The sequence below is a fragment of the Carettochelys insculpta genome, chromosome 6 (assembly GCF_033958435.1).
Source record: "Carettochelys insculpta isolate YL-2023 chromosome 6, ASM3395843v1, whole genome shotgun sequence".
Taxonomy (NCBI): Eukaryota; Metazoa; Chordata; order Testudines; family Carettochelyidae; genus Carettochelys; species Carettochelys insculpta.
The window spans coordinates 117,469,349-117,488,576 of record NC_134142.1 but is presented as its reverse complement, the minus strand read 5'-3'; the positions used below and the strand labels follow the sequence as shown (position 1 = coordinate 117,488,576).

At 45.0% G+C, this 19,228-nt stretch overlaps 1 protein-coding gene across 1 annotated transcript in view; it reads right to left on the bottom strand.

Moving 5' to 3' along the window:
• LOC142014012 (NACHT, LRR and PYD domains-containing protein 12-like) overlaps window positions 1–19,228 on the bottom strand; it is a 53,370-nt gene that overhangs the window by 20,961 nt on the left and 13,181 nt on the right. Inside the window, exons 4-8 of the mRNA XM_074996009.1 lie at window positions 17,082–17,198; window positions 15,544–15,735; window positions 6,692–6,862; window positions 3,163–3,357; window positions 33–203 (exon numbers count right to left, since the gene is read on the bottom strand). Coding sequence (XP_074852110.1) covers window positions 33–203; window positions 3,163–3,357; window positions 6,692–6,862; window positions 15,544–15,735; window positions 17,082–17,198 — 846 coding nt within the window. The remainder of the gene's footprint in view (window positions 1–32; window positions 204–3,162; window positions 3,358–6,691; window positions 6,863–15,543; window positions 15,736–17,081; window positions 17,199–19,228) is intronic.

Here is a 19,228-nt window from a genome sequence, read left to right as displayed (position 1 = left end):
TGATTGGAATCAACTCACACTCAATTACTCACCCGAGTTTCTGCAGTTTGCAGTCTGGGTGTTTCAGCCCCTTACACAACATCTGCACTCCAGAATCACCCAGTTCATTGCCAGACAGGTCCAGCTCTTTCAAGTTTTGACTTGTACTCAGAACTGAGGCAAGATACTTGCAATCATAGGCCATGATATGACAGTATCCCAGTCTGCAAAAGACAAAGAGACAGTGCTGGTATCTTGATGCCAACAATTCACTGCATTAATTCATGTGTTTCAAGTCAAAAGGTTCTGTTTTCCAGAATCCTAGCCTTAGGGTTATTCTATAAAGATGGTGTGGTAACTGCCCCACGGTTAAGATTGCATTACTCAATTCTTTTCAAACAAATAAATTACTGCTGAGCCTGAAGAGAATTCTAGTCTGCATGAACAGGTATGACAGTATGCAAGTCAGGAAGACAGAAACAGGAAATGAAAGCATGCTTGCATAGAATAGATAAATGTGGGTTTAATATTAATTCCACACACCTTAGTGTTCAGTATTTTTTGCGTAGGTCGGTGGTTTTCGACCAGTGTCCCATGACAACTGTTCAAGTGTGCTGTGAAATTTCATCAATTTTCTCTCACTATGGCTCTTTGCAACACTGCTACTTAGGACCCTCTGCCAGCTGGGGCTCAAGCAGTAAGGCTGCCTGAGTCCCAACAGTGGTGGGGTTTGTCAATTTCCTGCTCACCCATGGGGCTCTTTGCAGAGCCACCAAGAGCAAAAATGCTGACCCCACAGGTCCCCATGCATGCTGAAATGCTGCTTCCCAGCTTGAATGAGCTTGTGGGGAGTCTTCCCCTACTCCCTGCTTTGGCAAGAGGGAGGAAGGGCAGAAGTACCCCCGTGCACCCCGGACTCTGCACTTTGGGGGCTCAGGGTGGCCTGGGTGTCCTGACAGTGGCAGCAGGGGATGGGCCCATCCCTGTACTCACCAACAGCAGCAGCAGTGGGAGTTGCAGGAAGGGGAGAGACTATGCCCCAACCTGCTCTGATCCCCCCCAAAGCAATGCAATTGGAAGCCAGGCTCAGCAAAGCAGAGTGGACTGGGTCTGGGTTGCTCTGCCTCCCGCTTCTGTGGTGTATGCCATGGTCATCAATTCCTGCTGTTGGCACTAGGCCCAATCTCCCAGTTCATGTTGTTCACAGGAGGGGGTTGGGGGAAGAGTTTCATTGAGGGTAGGAGGGGGCAGAATGGGGGTGAAGTTTGGGGAAGAGGTAGAGTGGCGCTGGGTGAGGACATAATGGGGTGGGAAGAGTCAGGGTAGGGGCAGTATCTGGGGCAGAGAAGGGAGTTGTTCCAGGCCCTGCACCCCCCTAAGGATGGTGCTGCCAGCAAGTCACCCATCTGTAACACAAATTGCTGTGAAACTGCAGCCATTCTATGTGAAGGAGACAGAAGATTATTGCCAAGTCTCCACAATTATCTCCTTCTTAATATAGATTAAAGTACACTTTGAAAAAATAGTTCTCTCACACACAAAAGTACTCTAGTTGTTCAGAGAGCAGAACAATGATGCCTACTGTCACGTGCCTTCCCTGAAAAACTGGAGCCTCAGACACAAAAAGGAACACATTGAACTTATAGGACAGCATTTGTGCTGCTTTTTAGAAGAAGGCCTTTCACAAAGCAGTGTCTACTTTCATGAAGAAAGGGCCCTGCCTGGAGAGAGGAGATTCTGCACTAAGAGGGTAATTTCATAAAAGTTATTTTTCTTTTTCGGGGTGTTCTTTCACTACTACAGGTTGAAGCTGTCTCATCCAGCACCCTTGGGACCTGACCAGTGCTGGACGAGAGAATTTGCTGGACACACGAGGTCAAAATTGTCTAGCACACCACCAACAGTTCCACTGCTTATGGGGTCTTAGGAGACATTGGCTACGTCTACACGTGCAGCCAACATCGAAATAGTCTATTTCGATGAATAATGTCTACACGTCCTCCAGGGCCGGCAACGTCGATGTTCAACTTCGACGTTGCTCAGCCCAACATCGAAATAGGCGCAGCGAGGGAACGTCTACACGTCAAAGTAGCACACATCGAAATAGGGATGCCAGGCACAGCTGCAGACAGGGTCACAGGGCGGACTCAACAGCCAGCCGCTCCCTTAAAGGGCCCCTCCCAGACACAGTTGCACTAAACAACACAAGATCCACAGAGCTGACAACTGGTTGCAGACCCTGTGCCTGCAGCATAGATCCCCAGCTGCCGCAGAAGCAGCCAGAAGCCCTGGGCTAAGGGCTGCTGCCCACGGTGACCATAGAGCCCCACAGGGGCTGGAGAGAGAGCATCTCTCAACCCCCCAGCTGATGGCCGCCATGGAGGACCCAGCAATTTCGACGTTGCGGGACGCGTATCGTCTACACGGTCCCTACTTCGACGTTGAACGTCAAAGTAGGGCGCTATTCCTATCTCCTCATGAGGTTAGCGACTTCGACGTCTTGCCGCCTAACGTCGAAGTTAACTTCGAAATAGCGCCTGACGCGTGTAGACGCGACGGGCGCTATTTCGAAGTTGGTGCCGCTACTTCGAAGTAGCGTGCACGTGTAGACGCAGCTATTAAGGGGTAAATTACAGCTAAATAACAGCACAGAACACTGAGTACCAGGACTGGTGGCTGGAAACAAACTTTACAGGACTGCAGGGAAACTTGGCCACACCCATGATAAGTGATCATTCGGCTAACTCAAATCATGCTGGATTACGGAGTTTGCCAGATGAGAGTTCTGGATTAGAGATGTTCATCCTCTACATGCCTGGAGATCCTTTCTGAGCCCCAAAATACTTGGAAAATGAATCCAGCACCATTCCCCTGTGTGTATCAGTTCAGGAAATACTTCACAGAAAAGCAAGGAAATGAAAAGCTAATGCAATTGACATGACCTATCTTCCAGACAAAAAGCCACAGAAAATACACACATACACACAGCTTTAGTTCTGCCCTACTGAGAATGTCAGTCCAAGTGTCCTGTTTTCCAAAGAGCTGTGCAAAAGTGCACCAAAAGGACAGAGAGATAGAGAGAGAGAAAGCGTGTTCATATGTCCTGCTCCTCATGGCAGGGATTTGGGGATGGGACATTGGAAGGGGAGGGTAATGAACTAAAGAGTCATTAGTGTTACTTGCCGGAGTATCTCCAGTTTGCAGGATGAATGTTTCAATCCTTCAGAAAGTTGTTGCACCCCCGAATATTTCATCAGTAGCAATTTTATGATTCCAAGTTCATTTCTCTCCAGGTCCAGCTCTCTCAGAGCCTGGTTAGTGCTGAGAACATCAGATATATCCTTACAACAAGCCTCTGTGAGTGAGCAGTAAGACAACCTGCAGCAACCACAAATATAGAAGAGAGTTAGAGTTTAAAATCATCCTTTTCTTTAGTTAATTCATTACTGCAACCTCCTGGTAAAGGAAAATGAGAACTGTTGGGTGTTAAATGGTCAAGAGAGAAAACCCGTGATCACTTATGAATGGCAGAAACACACTTTAAAAACAGGCAAAGAAAATGCACCTTAACGAGGGACATGAGTTCAAACAAACAAAAAACCCCTAAGTATCTATCATTGCAAATATCAAACATACTATAAGCAAAATCTTTATAAAATCACTCAAAATATCCAGGTGGTAATGCATCTCATCAGGTTCTGAACACTGAACATGGAAGTGAGACTATTACAGGTGTTTGGAACTGTTTACAGATAGGGTAGATTAAATCAAAACAGTGACCAGAATTACCCTGAAACCCCAAAACTATATCTCTATTTTACCTCCCAGATGCTGTAAGGGAACAGTCCCAGATGTTCCTTTGCTGGTAATGGGAGGGTGTCCCGCCTTCTGTGGCTCCTTATCATCACACCCACAAGGGTGAGAAAGATGTGGGAGGGCATAGAATTGTCTCCTCTCTTTCCTACATGCCATATGGTGTGGGATGTCTTAGCAATATCTCCCACCCAGGTGCTCATGCATAGCACAAAGCCTAGATTAGTTCTCTTGGATTTGGCCTTAACCCTATTTCTATCATTTATTCAGGATGAAATAAACAACCGCTTACTAATTTTGGGCCACCAGTGTGCCCCTCAGACTTGCAGTGAGGAAAAAGACCTATCAAGTCAGCTCTTGATTGTTACCACAGTCTTCCATGACCAAGAAGTTCTGTGCTCAGAGCTTCAACTTGCAAAACCTCCAATTTCCATAATCACCATTTGGACCAAAACATCCTCTTTTAATCACACCCTACACTTTATTGTAATTATCTTTGTACGTAAGATATGTGGCTCCAGAATCGGGCTGGTCCGCCATCAATGGACTCACAAATAGGAGGGTGACATGAAGATGTCCTACGCCGTGTCTACACGTGCACGCTACTTCAAAGTAGCGGCACTAACTTCGAAATAGCGCCCGTCATGGCTACACGTGTTGGGCGCTATTTCGATGTTAACATCGACGTTAGGCGGCGAGACGTTGAAGCCGCTAACCCATGAGGGGATGGGAATAGCGCCCTACTTCGACGTTCAACGTCGAAGTAGGGAACGTGTAGTCGTTGCGCGTCCCGCAACTTTGAAATTGCGGGGTCCGCCATGGCGGCCATCAGCTGAGGGGTTGAGAGACGCTCTCTCTCCAGCCCCTGCGGGGCTCTATGGTCACCATGTGCAGCAGCCCTTAGCCCAGGGCTTCTGGCTGCTGCTGTGGCAGCTGGAGATCCATGCTGCATGCACAGGGTCTGCAACCAGTTGTCGGCTCTGTGGATCTTATGTTGTTTAGTGCAACTGTGTCTGGGAGGGGCCCTTTAAGGGAGCGGCTTGCTGTTGAGTCCGCCCTGTGACCCTGTCTGCAGCTGTGCCTGGCACCCTTATTTCGATGTGTGTTACTTTGGCGTGTAGATGTTCCCTCACAGCGCCTATTTCGATGTGGTGCTGCGCAACGTCGATGTTGAACATCGACGTTGCCAGCCCTGGAGGACGTGTAGACGTTATTCATCGAAATAGCCTATTTCGATTTCGCCACATCGAAATAGGCTACTTCGATGTAGGCTTCACATGTAGACGTAGCCCTAATCATTATCGAGTGACTGCCAAGAAGGGTCATGGAAGGTATAATTTGAAAACTCAGTTTGCTGGTCAGTATTTTCCTGGTGATGTGTGTGACAAATCATACATAAAGTTGTAAGATTTCCCTGTATGGTTTCATTAACCCACATGCCAAATCTAACAGACCTGCCCAAACAGAAGTTGGGAAATAGGTCTGTCTTAAACAATGTACTGTGTGCTCTACCTAATTTGCCTTAAAGCAAAAAAAAAACCTCATCAAGCAGAAAGGAAAGGCAAATAAAATGAAAAACAGCAAGGAGCATCCTTCCACAGAGACTGTTTGTTCCTTAGTGCCTAGCTGGAAATGTTTTCCAAGAGATGGACTGAACACGTGAAAAAAAGGGACAACCAGACTGAGATACTCTCTCCATCTCCCTGCCCATCTGATCCACTGCACCTGAAGTGTAGAAGGAAACATTCACTGAACTCTGGGACAAGGTGTCCTGATCAACAGCGTTTGGGCAGTTAGACTGCTGAAAGCATGTGTGGTGAGAAATTTTGCTTGAATCTGATATATAGGATAACCACATCTCGCTGTCCCAAATACAGGATAGGGAGATAAGGGGGGAAAGGAGAGATGGCTCCTCCTGGCTCCACCAAGCCCCAGGGAGCTGGGGAGGTCGTGACAGCCAGTGGTGCTCCCAGGAGGCCTCGGGGAAACAGCAGCCACCAGTACTCCCCCGAGCCCCAGGGAAGCGGCAGGGATGTGGCAGCTGCCGGCCCTCCCCCAGAACCTCAGGGAAGCCGCATGAACATGGAAGCAGCCCATGCTCCCCCGAGGTCAGTGGGGGACGGCCCAAATATGGGACAATTCATCCCTTTCAAAAAATAAGTCAGGATGCCTTTTTGGCATCCCAAATAGGGGGCTGTCCCGCCTAATACGGGACGGATGGTCACGTGACTGATATAGTTTGTTAACTTAGGTAAGAGTAAATCTCTTTTAGTTTCTTATAACCGTTTCTTTTATGCCTCACTGCTTGTACTCACTTAAAATCTCTTTTTGTACTTAATAAAGTTATTTTATTGTTTGATTTAAATAGAAGTTCCTGGGTAACTCCATATGTGGTGACAAATTGTGTCCATGTTATTCTACTAGAGGAATGACTTAACATAACTTGAATTGTCCAGGAAAGGGCTGGGCAATACAAGGGCATATTTTTCTGGAGGAAAATCGAAGACTGGGAGTGTGTTGAGGTCACCCAGTCACAAAGGCTGGTGCAAGCCAGAGGGTACCCGAAGTGTGTAAGCAGTTACACACAGACTCCCAGGGTACGGCTTACATGATGGAAAATAGTTTGTGAGCAGCCTACATGGTAGCTGGTTCAGCATGTAAGTCACCCAGTGCTGTAGAGCTGGGCGTGACACCTCCTTATTAGTTTGGATTGTATCCTGGTATGTCACACCCTTTCTGCAACTTTTTTTTTTCAGTTCTTTATCATTGTTTACAAATTGAAACCCAGAAAACGAACATTTTCCATGTGCTGTCTGGAATGGGTCACATATAAACTAACCGGAGAGCAACGTGGACTAGCATTCATTGGAAGACTGTAAAGGGACCAGCAACTACTTACACCAGTTTCTGCAGTTTGCAGTCTGGATGTTTCAGTCCTTCACACAGCAGCTGCACTCCTGAGTCTCCCTGTTCATTGCCTCTTAGGTCCAGCTCCTTCAAGTATTGATTGGTATGAAGAACTGAGGCAAGATGCTTGCAATCAGCACTACTGATACAACAATTTGTCAGCCTGCAAGAAACAGGGAAAAACAGAGAATTGTTTGTTTAATTCTCAAAATCACACTGAATTCAGTAGTGTCTCTCTTTCTGAATTCCAGTGCTATGGTAGTGCTATCAGAGTGCTAGCAGCTGCCCAAAGGAAAATTTCTTTCCAGCTCCAAATACAGCAATCAATTAGACAAGCGTTTCCCAATTTTATTTGGCCACAGATAGCTTTTAAATTTGAAAGAATTTTGCGGAACTCCTAGTAACAGTCTTGCACATGGAACTGAAAAAGCAGACAACAAACAAGTAAGGATAATAAAAAACCAAATGCTAAACTAGGTCATGAAATTAACATTTAGCTTAACTGCTCAAATTTAAAAATAAAAGTCACATTTCATGTGTTCAAAGAATAAAACTCGAAAACTAATATGCATTATTAGTAGCCCATCTGTCGCCCTGACATTTCATCTCAGGAGGTATGCTGCATGCCGGGGGCCCGTATCCGAGATGTTACGGAGGTGTTGTCGAGGATTATCAGGCCCTCTGACTACTATCCCATGCTTCTTATCCATGTGGGCACTAATGATACTGTGAGGTATGATGCTGAGCCGGTCAAGAGTAACTTCAGGGCTCTGGGGGCATGGGTGAAGGAGTTTGGGGCACAGGTGGTACTCTCCTCAATCCTGCCTGTCAGTAGTAGGGGCCCAGGCAGAGACAGGTGCATCCTAGAGGTGAATGCCTGGCTTCGAAGATGGTGTCGCCAGGAAGGCTTTGGCTTCCTTGACCATGGGATGCTATTCCAGGAAGGAGTGCTGGGCAGGGATGGTGTTCACCTTTCGAGGAGGGGAAAGACCGTATTTGGACACAGACTGGCTAACCTAGTGAGGAGGGCTTTAAACTAGGTTCGACGGGGGCAGGGGAGCCAAGCCCATAGATAAGAGGAGAACATGGAAATCTGGGTGATGGGTCAGAAATGGGAGGCAGCATGGGCAACAATGTCAGAGTAAAAAGAGGGTCAGAGCAAAACAGGGAGGCAAGATCAAATCACTATCTTAGATACCTGTATACAAATGCAAGAAGTATGGGTAATAAGCAGGAAGTACTGGAAGTGCTAGTAAATAAATATAACTAGGACATCGTTGGCATCACAGAAACTTGGTGGGATAATACACAAGATTGCAATGTTGGTACTGAAGGGTACAGCCTGCTTAGGAAGGACAGACAGGGAAGAAAGGGGGGAGGTGTTGCCTTATATATTAAAAATGTATACACTTGGACTGAGGTGCAGATGGACATAGGAGATGAACATGTTGAGAGTCTCTGGGTTAGACTAAGAGGGGTAAAAAACAAGGGCGATGTCCTGATAGGCATCTACTACAGGCCGCCTAGCCAGGTGGAAGAGGTGGATGAGACTTTTTTTAAACAACTAACAAATTCAAGCAGAGCCCCAGATTTGGTGGTGATGAGGGACTTCAACTATCCAGATATATGTTGGAAAACTAAAACAGCGGGGCACAGACTATCCAGTAAGTTCTTGGATTGTATTGGAGACAATTTTTTATTCCACAATGTTGAAAAAGCTACCGGGGGGGAAGCTATTTTAGATTTGATTTTAACAAATAGGGAGGTAGAGAACTTGAAGGTGGAAGACAGCTTGGGTGAAAGTGGTCACGAAATCATAGAGTTCACAATCCTAAGGAAGGGTAGAACAGAAAACAGCAAAATAGAGATAATGGATTTCAGGAGGGCAGATTTTGGTAAACTCAGACAGCTGGTAGGTAATGTCCCATGGGAAGCAAAGCTGAGGGGAAAAACAGCTGAGGAGAGTTGGCAGTTTTTCAAAGGAACATTATTAAGGGCCCAAAAGCAAGCTGTCCCGCTGCGTAGAAAAGATGGAAAATATGGAAAAAGACCGCCTTGGCTTAACCAGGAAATCTTGCACGATCTCAAAATAAAAAAGGAATTGTATAAAAAATGGAAACAAGGAAAAATTCCAAAGGATGAATATAGGCAAATAACACAAGAATGCAGGAGAAAGATTAGAAAGGCTAAGGCACAAAATGAGCTCAAACTAGCTACAGGCGTAAAGGGAAACAAGAAGGCTTTTTATAAATATATTAGAAACAAGCGGAAGACCAGGGACAGGGTAGGGCCATTGCTCAGTGAGGAGAGAGAAATAGTAACAGGGAACTTGGAAATGGCAGAGATGCTCAATGACTTCTTTGTTTCGGTCTTCACTGAGAAGTCTGATGAAGGAATGCCCAACATAGTGAGTGCTAGTGGGAAAGGGGTAGGGTTAGAAGTTGAAATAAAAAAAGAGAAAGTTAAGAATCACTTAGGAAAATTAGATGTCTGCAGGTCACCAGGGCCTGATGAAATGCACCCTAGAATACTCAAGGAGCTGATAGAGGAGGTATCTGAGCCTTTATCTATCATCTTTGGAAAATCATGGGAGACAGGAGAGATTCCAGAAGACTGGAAAAGGGCAAATATAGTGCCCATCTATAAAAAGGGAAATAAGAATAACCCAGGAAACTACAGGCCAGTCAGCTTAACTTCAGTGCCAGGAAAGATAATGGAGCAGGTAATTAAAGAAATCATCTGCAAGCACTTGGAAGGTGGTCAGGTAATAGGAAACAGCCAGCATGGATTTCTAAAGAATAAATCTTGTCAAACTAATATGATAGCTTTCTTTGATAGGATAACGAGCCTTGTGGATAGGGGAGAAGCGGTAGATGTGGTCTACCTAGACTTTAGTAAAGCATTTGATACCGTCTCTCATGATATTCTTATCAAAAAACTAGGCAAATACAATTTAGATGAGGCTACTATAAGGTGGGTGCATAACTGGCTGGATAGCCATACTCAGAGAATAGTTCTTAATGGTTCTCAATCCTGCTGGAAAAGTATAACAAATGGGGTTCCGCAGGGGTCTGTGTTGGGACCGGTTCTGTTCAATGTCTTCATCAACGATTTAGATATTGGCATAGAAAGTACGCTTATTAAGTTTGCAGAGGATACCAAGTTGGGAGGGGTTGCAACTGCTTTGGAGGAGAGGGTCATAATTCAAAATTATCTGGATAAATTGGAGAAACGGTCTGAGGTAAACAGGATGAAGTTTAATAAGGACAAATGCAAAGTGCTCCACTTAGGAAGGAACAATCCGTTTCACACATACAGAATGGGGAGAGACTGTCTAGGAACAACTACAGCAGAAAGGGATCTAGGGGTTATAGTGGACCACAAGCTAAATATGAGTCAACAGCGTGATGCTGTTGCAAAAAAAAGCAAACATGATTCTGGGATGCATTAACAGGTGTGCTGTGAACAAGACACGAGAAGTCATTCTTCCGCTCTACTCTGCGCTGTTTAGGCCTCAGCTGGAATACTGTGTCTAGTTCTGGGCACCACAGTTCAAAAAAGATGAGGAGAAACTAGAGAGGGTCCAGAGAAGAGCGACAAGAATGATTAAAGGTCTAGAGAATGTGACCTATGAAAAAAGGTTGAAAGACTTGGGCTTGTTTAGTTTGGAAAAGAGAAGATTGAGGGGGGACATGATAGCAGTTTTCAGGTATCTAAAAGGGAGTCATAAGGAGGAAGGAGAAAACTTGTTCTTCTTGGCGTCTGAGGATAGAACAAGAAGCAATGGGCTTAAACTGCAGCAAGGGAGGTTTAGGTTGGACATTAGGAAAAAGTTCCTAACTGTCAGAGCGATCAAACAGTGGAATAAATTGCCAAGGGAGGTTGTGGAATCTCCATCGCTGGAGATATTTAAGAACAGGCTAGATAGATGTCTATCAGGGATGGTTTAGATAGTACTTGGTCCTACTATTGGGGCAGGGGGCTGGACTCAATGGCCTCTCGAGGTCCCTTCCAGTCCTAGTGTTCTATGATTCTATGATTATATTGGAAGTTTTCAATGCAAAGAGTGGGTCTTCTTCTTTCCTGGGCAAATTCTTTTTGTATTTGGTTTAATACTGGAAAGTTGGATTCCCATATCCGGTGTAGCATTCAGTCCATTTCTGCATTTCGTTTTCGTTGCTGAGTAATTCAAGAACCCCGTATCGCACAGATACGTGCTGGCGAAGGTAACAACTGATGAACTGCATGTCTTGATGAAGCTGAATATGCTTGACGTAAGCCATCCCCAAAGTGATCCACACTCCCTGCGAGTGAGTACGGGGACTTATGGTGGTATCTAACAAGTGATCCCACCACTGACCGTGTGTGCAGCGCTGAGGAGCAACATCATCATCCCTGCTCTCTGGCTAAGCTGGCATGATAGACAGGGACACTATTGCAGCAAACACAAATTAAAACTGTATTTAATAAAATTCATAAATGCTTACCTATTTATTATTATTTTAATCATAAAATGTTATTGTAATGGAATTTTCTTGCAGAACCCTTGTTTTCACTTCACGGAACCCCGCGGTTCTGCAGAACATCAACTGGGAAACACTGAATTAGACACGGAGCTTGTGGGCAAGACCCACCAGGAAGACATGAGGGAAAGAATTCTCTGTAAGCACTCGGATACCTCCCCATCTAATGTCCCACATACAACAGTTGGGAATTTTTGCCACTGGCAGTTGTTGACGGGCCGCATGCTATTGCAAGTAGTTCCATGGTGCCATTCCCTTCATAAGCTTATCAAGCTCAGTCTTGGAGCCATTTAGATTTTTTTTACCCCCATAACTCCTCTCAGCCTTCTTGGTAAAGCTAAACAAGCCAAGTTCTTTGGGTCTCCACTCGTAGGTTTTCCATTCCCTGGATTTTCCTAACTGCCCTTCTGTTTCTGTTCCAGTTTGAATTCATCTTTCGTCAACATGGGAGACCAGAACTATGCACCATATTCCAGGTGAGATCTCACCAGTGCCTTTCTAACGATACTGACATTCGCAGTCTCTTTTGAAAATACCTCACCTCGTGCATCTTAGGACTACCTTAGCCTTTTTCACAGCTGCATCACTTTCACAGCTCATAATCCTTCTGTGATCAAGTACTATATCCAAGTCTTTCTCCTCCTCTGTCTCTTCCAGCTGATAGGTGTTCATAGCAAAAATTGTTGCTGTCAGTCCCTAAATGCATCACTTTTCACTTTGCCTATTAAATATAATCTCATTTGTATTACTCCAGTTTGGTCATGCAGATCTTCTTATATGATATTCTGGTCCTTCTCCACATTGACAATACCACTCAATTTTGTTTCATCTGCAAATTTTATTAGTACGTTCTCTTCATGAGCCAAAGTCAGTAATAAAAACATTATGGAGATATACCTATACATATCTTATAGAACTGGAAGGGACCTTGAGAGGTCAAGTCCAGTCCCTGCACTCACAGCAGCACCAATCACCATCCCTTACAATTTTTTTTTAATCTATTTGCCCCAGATCCCTAAATGGCCCCCTCAAGGACTGAACTCACAACCCTGGATTTAGCAGGCCAATGCTCTTAAGTTCCTCATTAACCTCTTTAAAACTTTAGCAAAGTATTTGTTTACATTTTGGAGTACACGTAGATGATTTTCAAGCTCCTTGCCATCGTCAGTTCTTAATGGTCCCCCTTCGTGGTTCCCTTTTCTCTTCTTATTTATATGGCTGTAGAACCTTTTACTATTTATTTTAATTCCCTTTGCAATATCCAACTCTGCTTCGCTTTTCGCAGTTCTCATTTTACCCTTACACTTTCTGACCTCCAAGAAGTAGCTTTCCCTGCTGATCCTTCCTATTCCTTGTAGGCTTCCTATTTTTATCACTTTTTTGAAAGGCTTGCTCATTTAGTTTGGTCTGCAATCCCACCCTATGAAGTTTTCCCCTTGTAGAATGTCTTATGCCATGCGTTGTCTAACAATAATTTAGATAATATGAAGAGGGGAAAATGTACCCATACTTCCCCTTATTTTTATTCTTTCAATGTTTGATTGATTACCATGTGTCCTACTGTAATCTTTGCTTGTCATAATTATACTTTCTGTTATTTTGAAGGATCAGATGGTCAGATGAATGCACACAGATTTGTTGTTTTGTTTTGTTTTTTTAAACACTTACAGCATTTTAAAGTTTTTGTCTTTTCAAAAAATCAGTAAAGCCTTAAAGAGAAAAATAACTCTATTAATGAAATGCTATACTTGAGAATTTAATTCCTTAAGTCTGGAAATTCAAGCATATAGTAAACTATCCCCAGTTCCGCCTTTGTATATCAACGTTGCAATCATGCTTTCTTTATATTGCTCATATAATACTGGGGAAGTTTGTCCCAAAATCTATCGGGGACAACTGAGAAGGAAGAAATGAGCACATGATAGCCAAAAACTTCCCGAGGGCACCTTTTCTTCCTTTCAGGATGCTCACTGGACATACCACCCCTTAACCACCATTTGATTATGAGCAGTTTTTAGGCTCTTTTGGGACGCATTGAGGCAGCAATAGTCTAGGAAAATCCCAGCTGTTTGCTACCTGGAAACTGCCCCAGGATAGGAGGGTGGTTGTCCCCATTAACTAACTTGGTGGTGGAAGTCAGCTGGGAGTCTTTCCACTTCAATGGGTACTGGCTTGAAGCCTAAAGAAATTAATTATCACACATGGCCACAGTTGCGGCAGAGCTCTGCCTCAGGAAGCAGGTCTTTTGTGGAACTCATGATATTTCCAGGAGCAAGCTGAGAGGAGAGAGGGAACCTGATCACATTCTGGACTTTTCCAGAATATTCCAGCATGTACATGACTACAGTGAGACAGACGGATGGATACTGTATAATATAACAGCATAGATAGCTCTATCTCTATTCATCCGTATATTATATATCTGTATAGCTAGGTAGACATATGTACAAATAAATATATAACACGCAGCCCTATGCACTCTGTCAACAGCTATTTTGGTTCTTAGTCTCTAACTGGTTCGCCACCAGGATCTAGTCCATGCAGGACAATTTTGACTTTGAGCTGCCTCTTGACTTCTGGGTTTGCCTTGTACAAGCAAGAGCAGCCTCTGAGCACTGCAGGCAGCTCTGCTGGCTTCCAGGATGCAGCGCACTATGATGATGCATTTTCCCCTCCATGCCTCAGAACAACCCCTCAGGTTAGAGTAAGCTATACTTCTATCCCTCCTAGGGATTTCCTATGCCAGAAAGAGCTACAACTGCCCTGTTAGAGCATCATTATGGCCCATTTATGCCACTGCAATTAATACAAAGGTACAAAACCAACGGCCAAAGATCTGGCTTCATAATTTTTAATATTTTATGTCTGCTGTGTGTGAATTCCCACTATAATGTTGCCATAGTGGTGTTTTGCGTTGAATATAAACCTGATTTTTTCAAACTGCAGTTTGTAAAGCATAATCATCTTTCTTCCTCCAGTGTAATGGTAGTAGATTCTAGGACCCCATATATAGCGGGAAGGCAGATCTCTTCTGCTGCATCCCTCCTATGTCATCTGCTAGCCTTCTGAATAAAGATGCAGCGTAATCTGTGTTGACAGGTGGCTTCTATTCACTCCAGAAAGGAAAAGAGGCCAGAATGTTTCCCTGAGGCAAAGGGGCCAGGGCCAAAGGGTCCTGTGGGAAAAAACCCTGGGAAAAACCAAAGTCAGGAAAAAGCTTAAACTGAAATTTTGTTTGCTGTTTTGTAAGACAGTAACAAAGGCAAACACCAGGAGAGTAATACATTTGGAATATGTACTTTGGTCCAAATTCTCTGCTGCTGTAAATGGGCGAAGCACTACTGACTTCACAGTTTTGCTCATTTGCTCTAGCAGAGAATTTGGCCCAGTGTGCATATGCGCTGCTCATGACGGGTGAGGAATTCTACTGACCTACCCGCGTCATCTCTCCTTCCAGTTCTACAGCAGTGATTCTTAAACTATGTTCCGCAGAACACTGGTGTTCTGTGAACAACTCGCAGGAGCGCCATGAGCATTTGGAAAAATAATTCCAGGTTTTCCAACAAATAACCCTTTGAGACAATACTGAAACAATTCTACTTCTCCGTCTCACAAGCGCGGTCGTAGTCTGGCAACGCAGCAAGGGTGACCCACACTGCTAGCCTCCGCTCTCCTCTAATCTTCTCCTATCTATAGGGTGCTGTAGCACCCAGCAATGATGTGTGCAGCACATGCTGTTTGTTTGGGTGGGGGCGGTAGTTTGTTTCTGTTTTTTGTTTTTTTAAGAAAATGTCTGTAGGTGCTCTGCATAATAATATTATTGTTTGGTGTTCCGCGGTCTCAAAAAGTTTAAGAAACATTGTTCGACAGCAGTGGCCACCAACCCCTCCCCAGAGTCTGGCACCTCTTCCTCCCTGAGATTATTCACTGGAGCCGCACAACCCACCGTAGGCTGAAGCCACACTGAGCAAGCCATGCCGCAGCTAGAGCCACTGCCACATGAGCCACCCCGTGGCTGGAGCCCACTGGGAGTCAGAGAAGCCACTTCTGCCACTGCCGCCACATGCTAGTCCCACCTTGTGGTGCGGCACATGCGTGGTCCAGCCAGAGGAATGCCCCACAGGTGTGGCTCTCCTGAGCTGCGTTTCACCACACTCCACCGCCCTGTTTGCCAGCATATAGGACAGCACAGTTCTAGAGGATTCTTGATGTTACGTGGCACCTCTAACATCAGGCAATATTTTGAGTGTGGCATTCAGAATATCGGGCAATATTTTGACCACTTGCTGGAGAACTATAAAGGGAAATAGCAGTTACTTACACCAGCTTCTGTACCATGCAGTTGGAATGTTTCAGGCCTTCACACAGGAGTCTCAGTCCTTCCCCAGAGGGTTTCATGGAAAAACTTCGAAAACTATTACCTCTCAGATCCAGCTCTGTTACCACCCGGTTTGCACGAAGAATTGAGGAGAGATTCCTATAATCCTCATAACTGAGTCCGCACCATAGAAACCTGGAGGAGATTCAAAAACCAGAGAGGTGATTGGCTAGTTTTAAACAATCTGGAAAGTTCGCTTTCAGGACTGAAGGTGAAAAACCCACTGAAATCAACATACTGCACAGATTATAGTTAGAGATTGTACCACACACTCTCTAAGAAACTGAGGAACCACCTGATCAGCATCCTCTGGACTCTCCACTTAGACCCTATGCTACCAGCACTCCTAGCGTTCTTTGAGATACCACCAACTTCCTCAGGAAACTACAGTTCACTGGTGACCTTCCTGAAAACACCATCTGGCCACCATGGATGTAGAGGCCCTTTACACCAATATCCCACATGAAGATGGATTTCAAGCTGCTAGGAACATTATTCCTGATGACACCAAGGCACAAATGGTGGCGGAGCTTTGTGACTTTGTCCTCACCCACAGCTATTTCAGATTTGAGGACAATTTATACCTTCAAACCAGTGGCACTGCTATGGGCACCTACATGGCCCCACAGCTGCTTGTGGTACCGTTTCTCCCACCATGGCACAAGCAGGTGTGTGCCCCCCAGCTGGGAGAAGCTAGGGGCTGTATAGCTGTCCCCCACTTCCCACAGCTGCATGCTCCCCCAGCCAGGGCGATTCTAGGAATCTCCCCAACCCCCGCCCCCCCCCCCCCCCCCCCCGCAATTTACCCAAAATTCGATTTATGCAGAGGTTGCCCAGGATATCACCTCCACATAAATCCAGCTACCACTGTGCCTATCTCTCAATGATAAAATGGGCTTATCTAATGAGCCTTCCCTGTGAAAATCTTTTGCAGAGGGGCGGAGAGAGAGATTTATGTGGGATTTTGATCTCTTCTGGGGACTGAGTTCCTGGATGCTGTGCCCTAGAGCTGCACCTACCCAAAAATGCTTAATTAGCACCTGCAGTGCTCTGCAGAGGGGTGGTAACTCCAACTCTGTACCTTCACTGGGGGAGACCAGAGCTTCTGGCTCAGCAGCACAGAATGTTGGGGAGACCCAGAGAACAGGAAGGGGGACATCAGTGACATGATCAGCACATCCAATGACAACTCCAGCATGATTTCTATGATCTAATCCATCACAGTCTTCTAACAGAGAATTCAGCTATTTGGATGTTTCCGTTTCTTGTTAATGTGTTTCAGAGAACCTAAGGTATTTGAAACTACTGAATGAACTTGTGGCACAGTATTTGAATATATAAGGGAATTGGGAGTAACTGGGCACCAAATTTTTGATTTTGTGAGTTGCCTCCATGTGTGTCTGCATGCAGAGGAAACCAACTGTCTGTTTTTTATGACAGGACAAATTCATAAGTAAAGGTAAATCTTTCACACTACTCACCCTAGTTTCTGCACTTTGCAGTTTGGATGTGTCAATCCACCCACCAGCCCTTTTATTATTGAATTACTGTGGTGGTCGTCTTCAGCCTTATCCAGCTGTGCCATAGTCTGATTTCTACTGAAAACAGAAGAGAGATCTTCATAGAAAATAGTAGTTTTGAGTCAGATTTGGGTTAATTAAAACAGAATATCAAGGAACCTGTTCATGTTGGAAGTTTCTCCTAACCTCAAGCAGTTTGTGGTTGATTCAAGACTGGAACCAAGTTTATATGAGGTGCTAGTAGTGACCCCTTTATTTAGGATATCAAACACTTTCCATCTCAAATATTTCTTCAACCTTTATTTGAGAAGATCTTAACTCCTTTGTTGTTTGCAGCAGCCTTTTGAAATCCACTAGGGAACCCTTAGCTTCGAGAAGGGCCTTCCCTTTATCTGATTAAATTCCATTCACTTGTAACTAGGCCAGTATCACTACTAAAGTAGAAGTACCATTACCATTAACGGTACTGAGAATGCCTGAAAGTGAGAGTTCCTCATTATGGAAGAGAGAAGACTGAGAAACAGTCCTATAAGGAAAACTATGGCAGCCCCAATCCAGGACACATTTTAAACAGGGATTATCATGGAAAATATATTGTGAGGGGGAAAAATGGAAAAGCCTCTTTGGTCTGAACTAATTTGGATTTAACAGTTATCATTCACTGTCTTCTATTGTTGTAGCTAATGATGACACAAGATTATCCAATATGACATAAGTCTTGCTATAGCTAAATGCAAGATAAGAACTGATTATCCATCTTTTCATAATGGTTGTTCTTCAAGATGTGTTGCTTATGTCCTTTCCATTACAGGTGTGTGTGCACCCACATGCATGGTCATTGGAGATTTCTTTCTAAGTGGTACTTGTAGCATGGGCTGCGATGGCTCCTTTAGTGGCAAGCCCAGGCATCAGTATATCAGGTGACATCAGCTCTACCCCTCAGTACCCCTCATTTCCTTCTTGCTGGCAACTCCAACAGAGGGTCAGGAGCGTGGCTAAAGGAATGGGCACGTGCAACACATCTCAAAGAACAAATAGCTACGAAAAGGTAGGGACCTGTTTTTTTCTTTGGTGAGTGCTTGCTCATGCCATTTCCATTCTAGGTAGCTCACAAGCAGAGCCCACGAAGGTGGGCTTGCAGTTCATGGCTGTGCAGTTTGCAAGACTCCTCTGCCAAAGCCATCGTCACCTCGAGCTCACCGGGGAAGTGCATAACATGATGAGAACATGTGGACAGATGACCAGGTAGTAGCTCTACAAATCCTTTGGGTTTATTCCTGAACCAGAAAGGCTGCTGCTGCTTGGGCTCCTCATCAAGTGTGCTGTACAAATGCTGGCAGAGGCACAGTTGCTAGCTCATAGCAATAGCAGATGTGCTTAGTGATCCAGGACAAAACCCTCTGAAAGCACACCAGGCCATCTTTTGTTCTGTCTGCCCCCACAACAAACAACTGCTTTGACTTACAGAACAGTTTTGTCCAGTCTATGCAGAAGGCCAACGCCTTCCCGTCTTGACAAGGTCCTGGCTGGGATGACTTAGTGGGGATTGATCCTGCTTGAAGCAGGGGGCTGGACAAGATGACCTCCTGAGGTCCCTTCCAGCCCGTGATTCTATGATTCTCCTGACATGCACCCTGTGCTCCTCATCAGCTGTACAAGGCTTTGGGAAGAAGACAGGTAAGTGCATGTCCTTGTCATTATGAAACTGGGAAATTACCTTGGAGAGGAATGCAGAGTGTGGGCAAGATACTACATTTGCTGGCACTCTTCAAGATAGGCCCAACAAGAAAAATAATGGAACACCACTTGTCACTACCTACAGCCCCCATCTTAAACCCCGCCAGTGCATGATTGACTATCAACTATGCATCCTAGAAAACAAACCCTCACCCTCCTAGACCTTTAGTGGCAGGACAGTCCTCCCCTACCGACAGCCGCCCAACCTCAAGAAAATACTCAATCTCAGCCACACATCTCACCACAGAAACACAAACCGAGGAACCTCTCCCTGCAACAAATCCCACTGACAACTCTTTCCACATATTTGTAAGTGACACCAACACAGGACTTAGCCCACATTAGCCACTCTATCTAGGGCTCACACACCT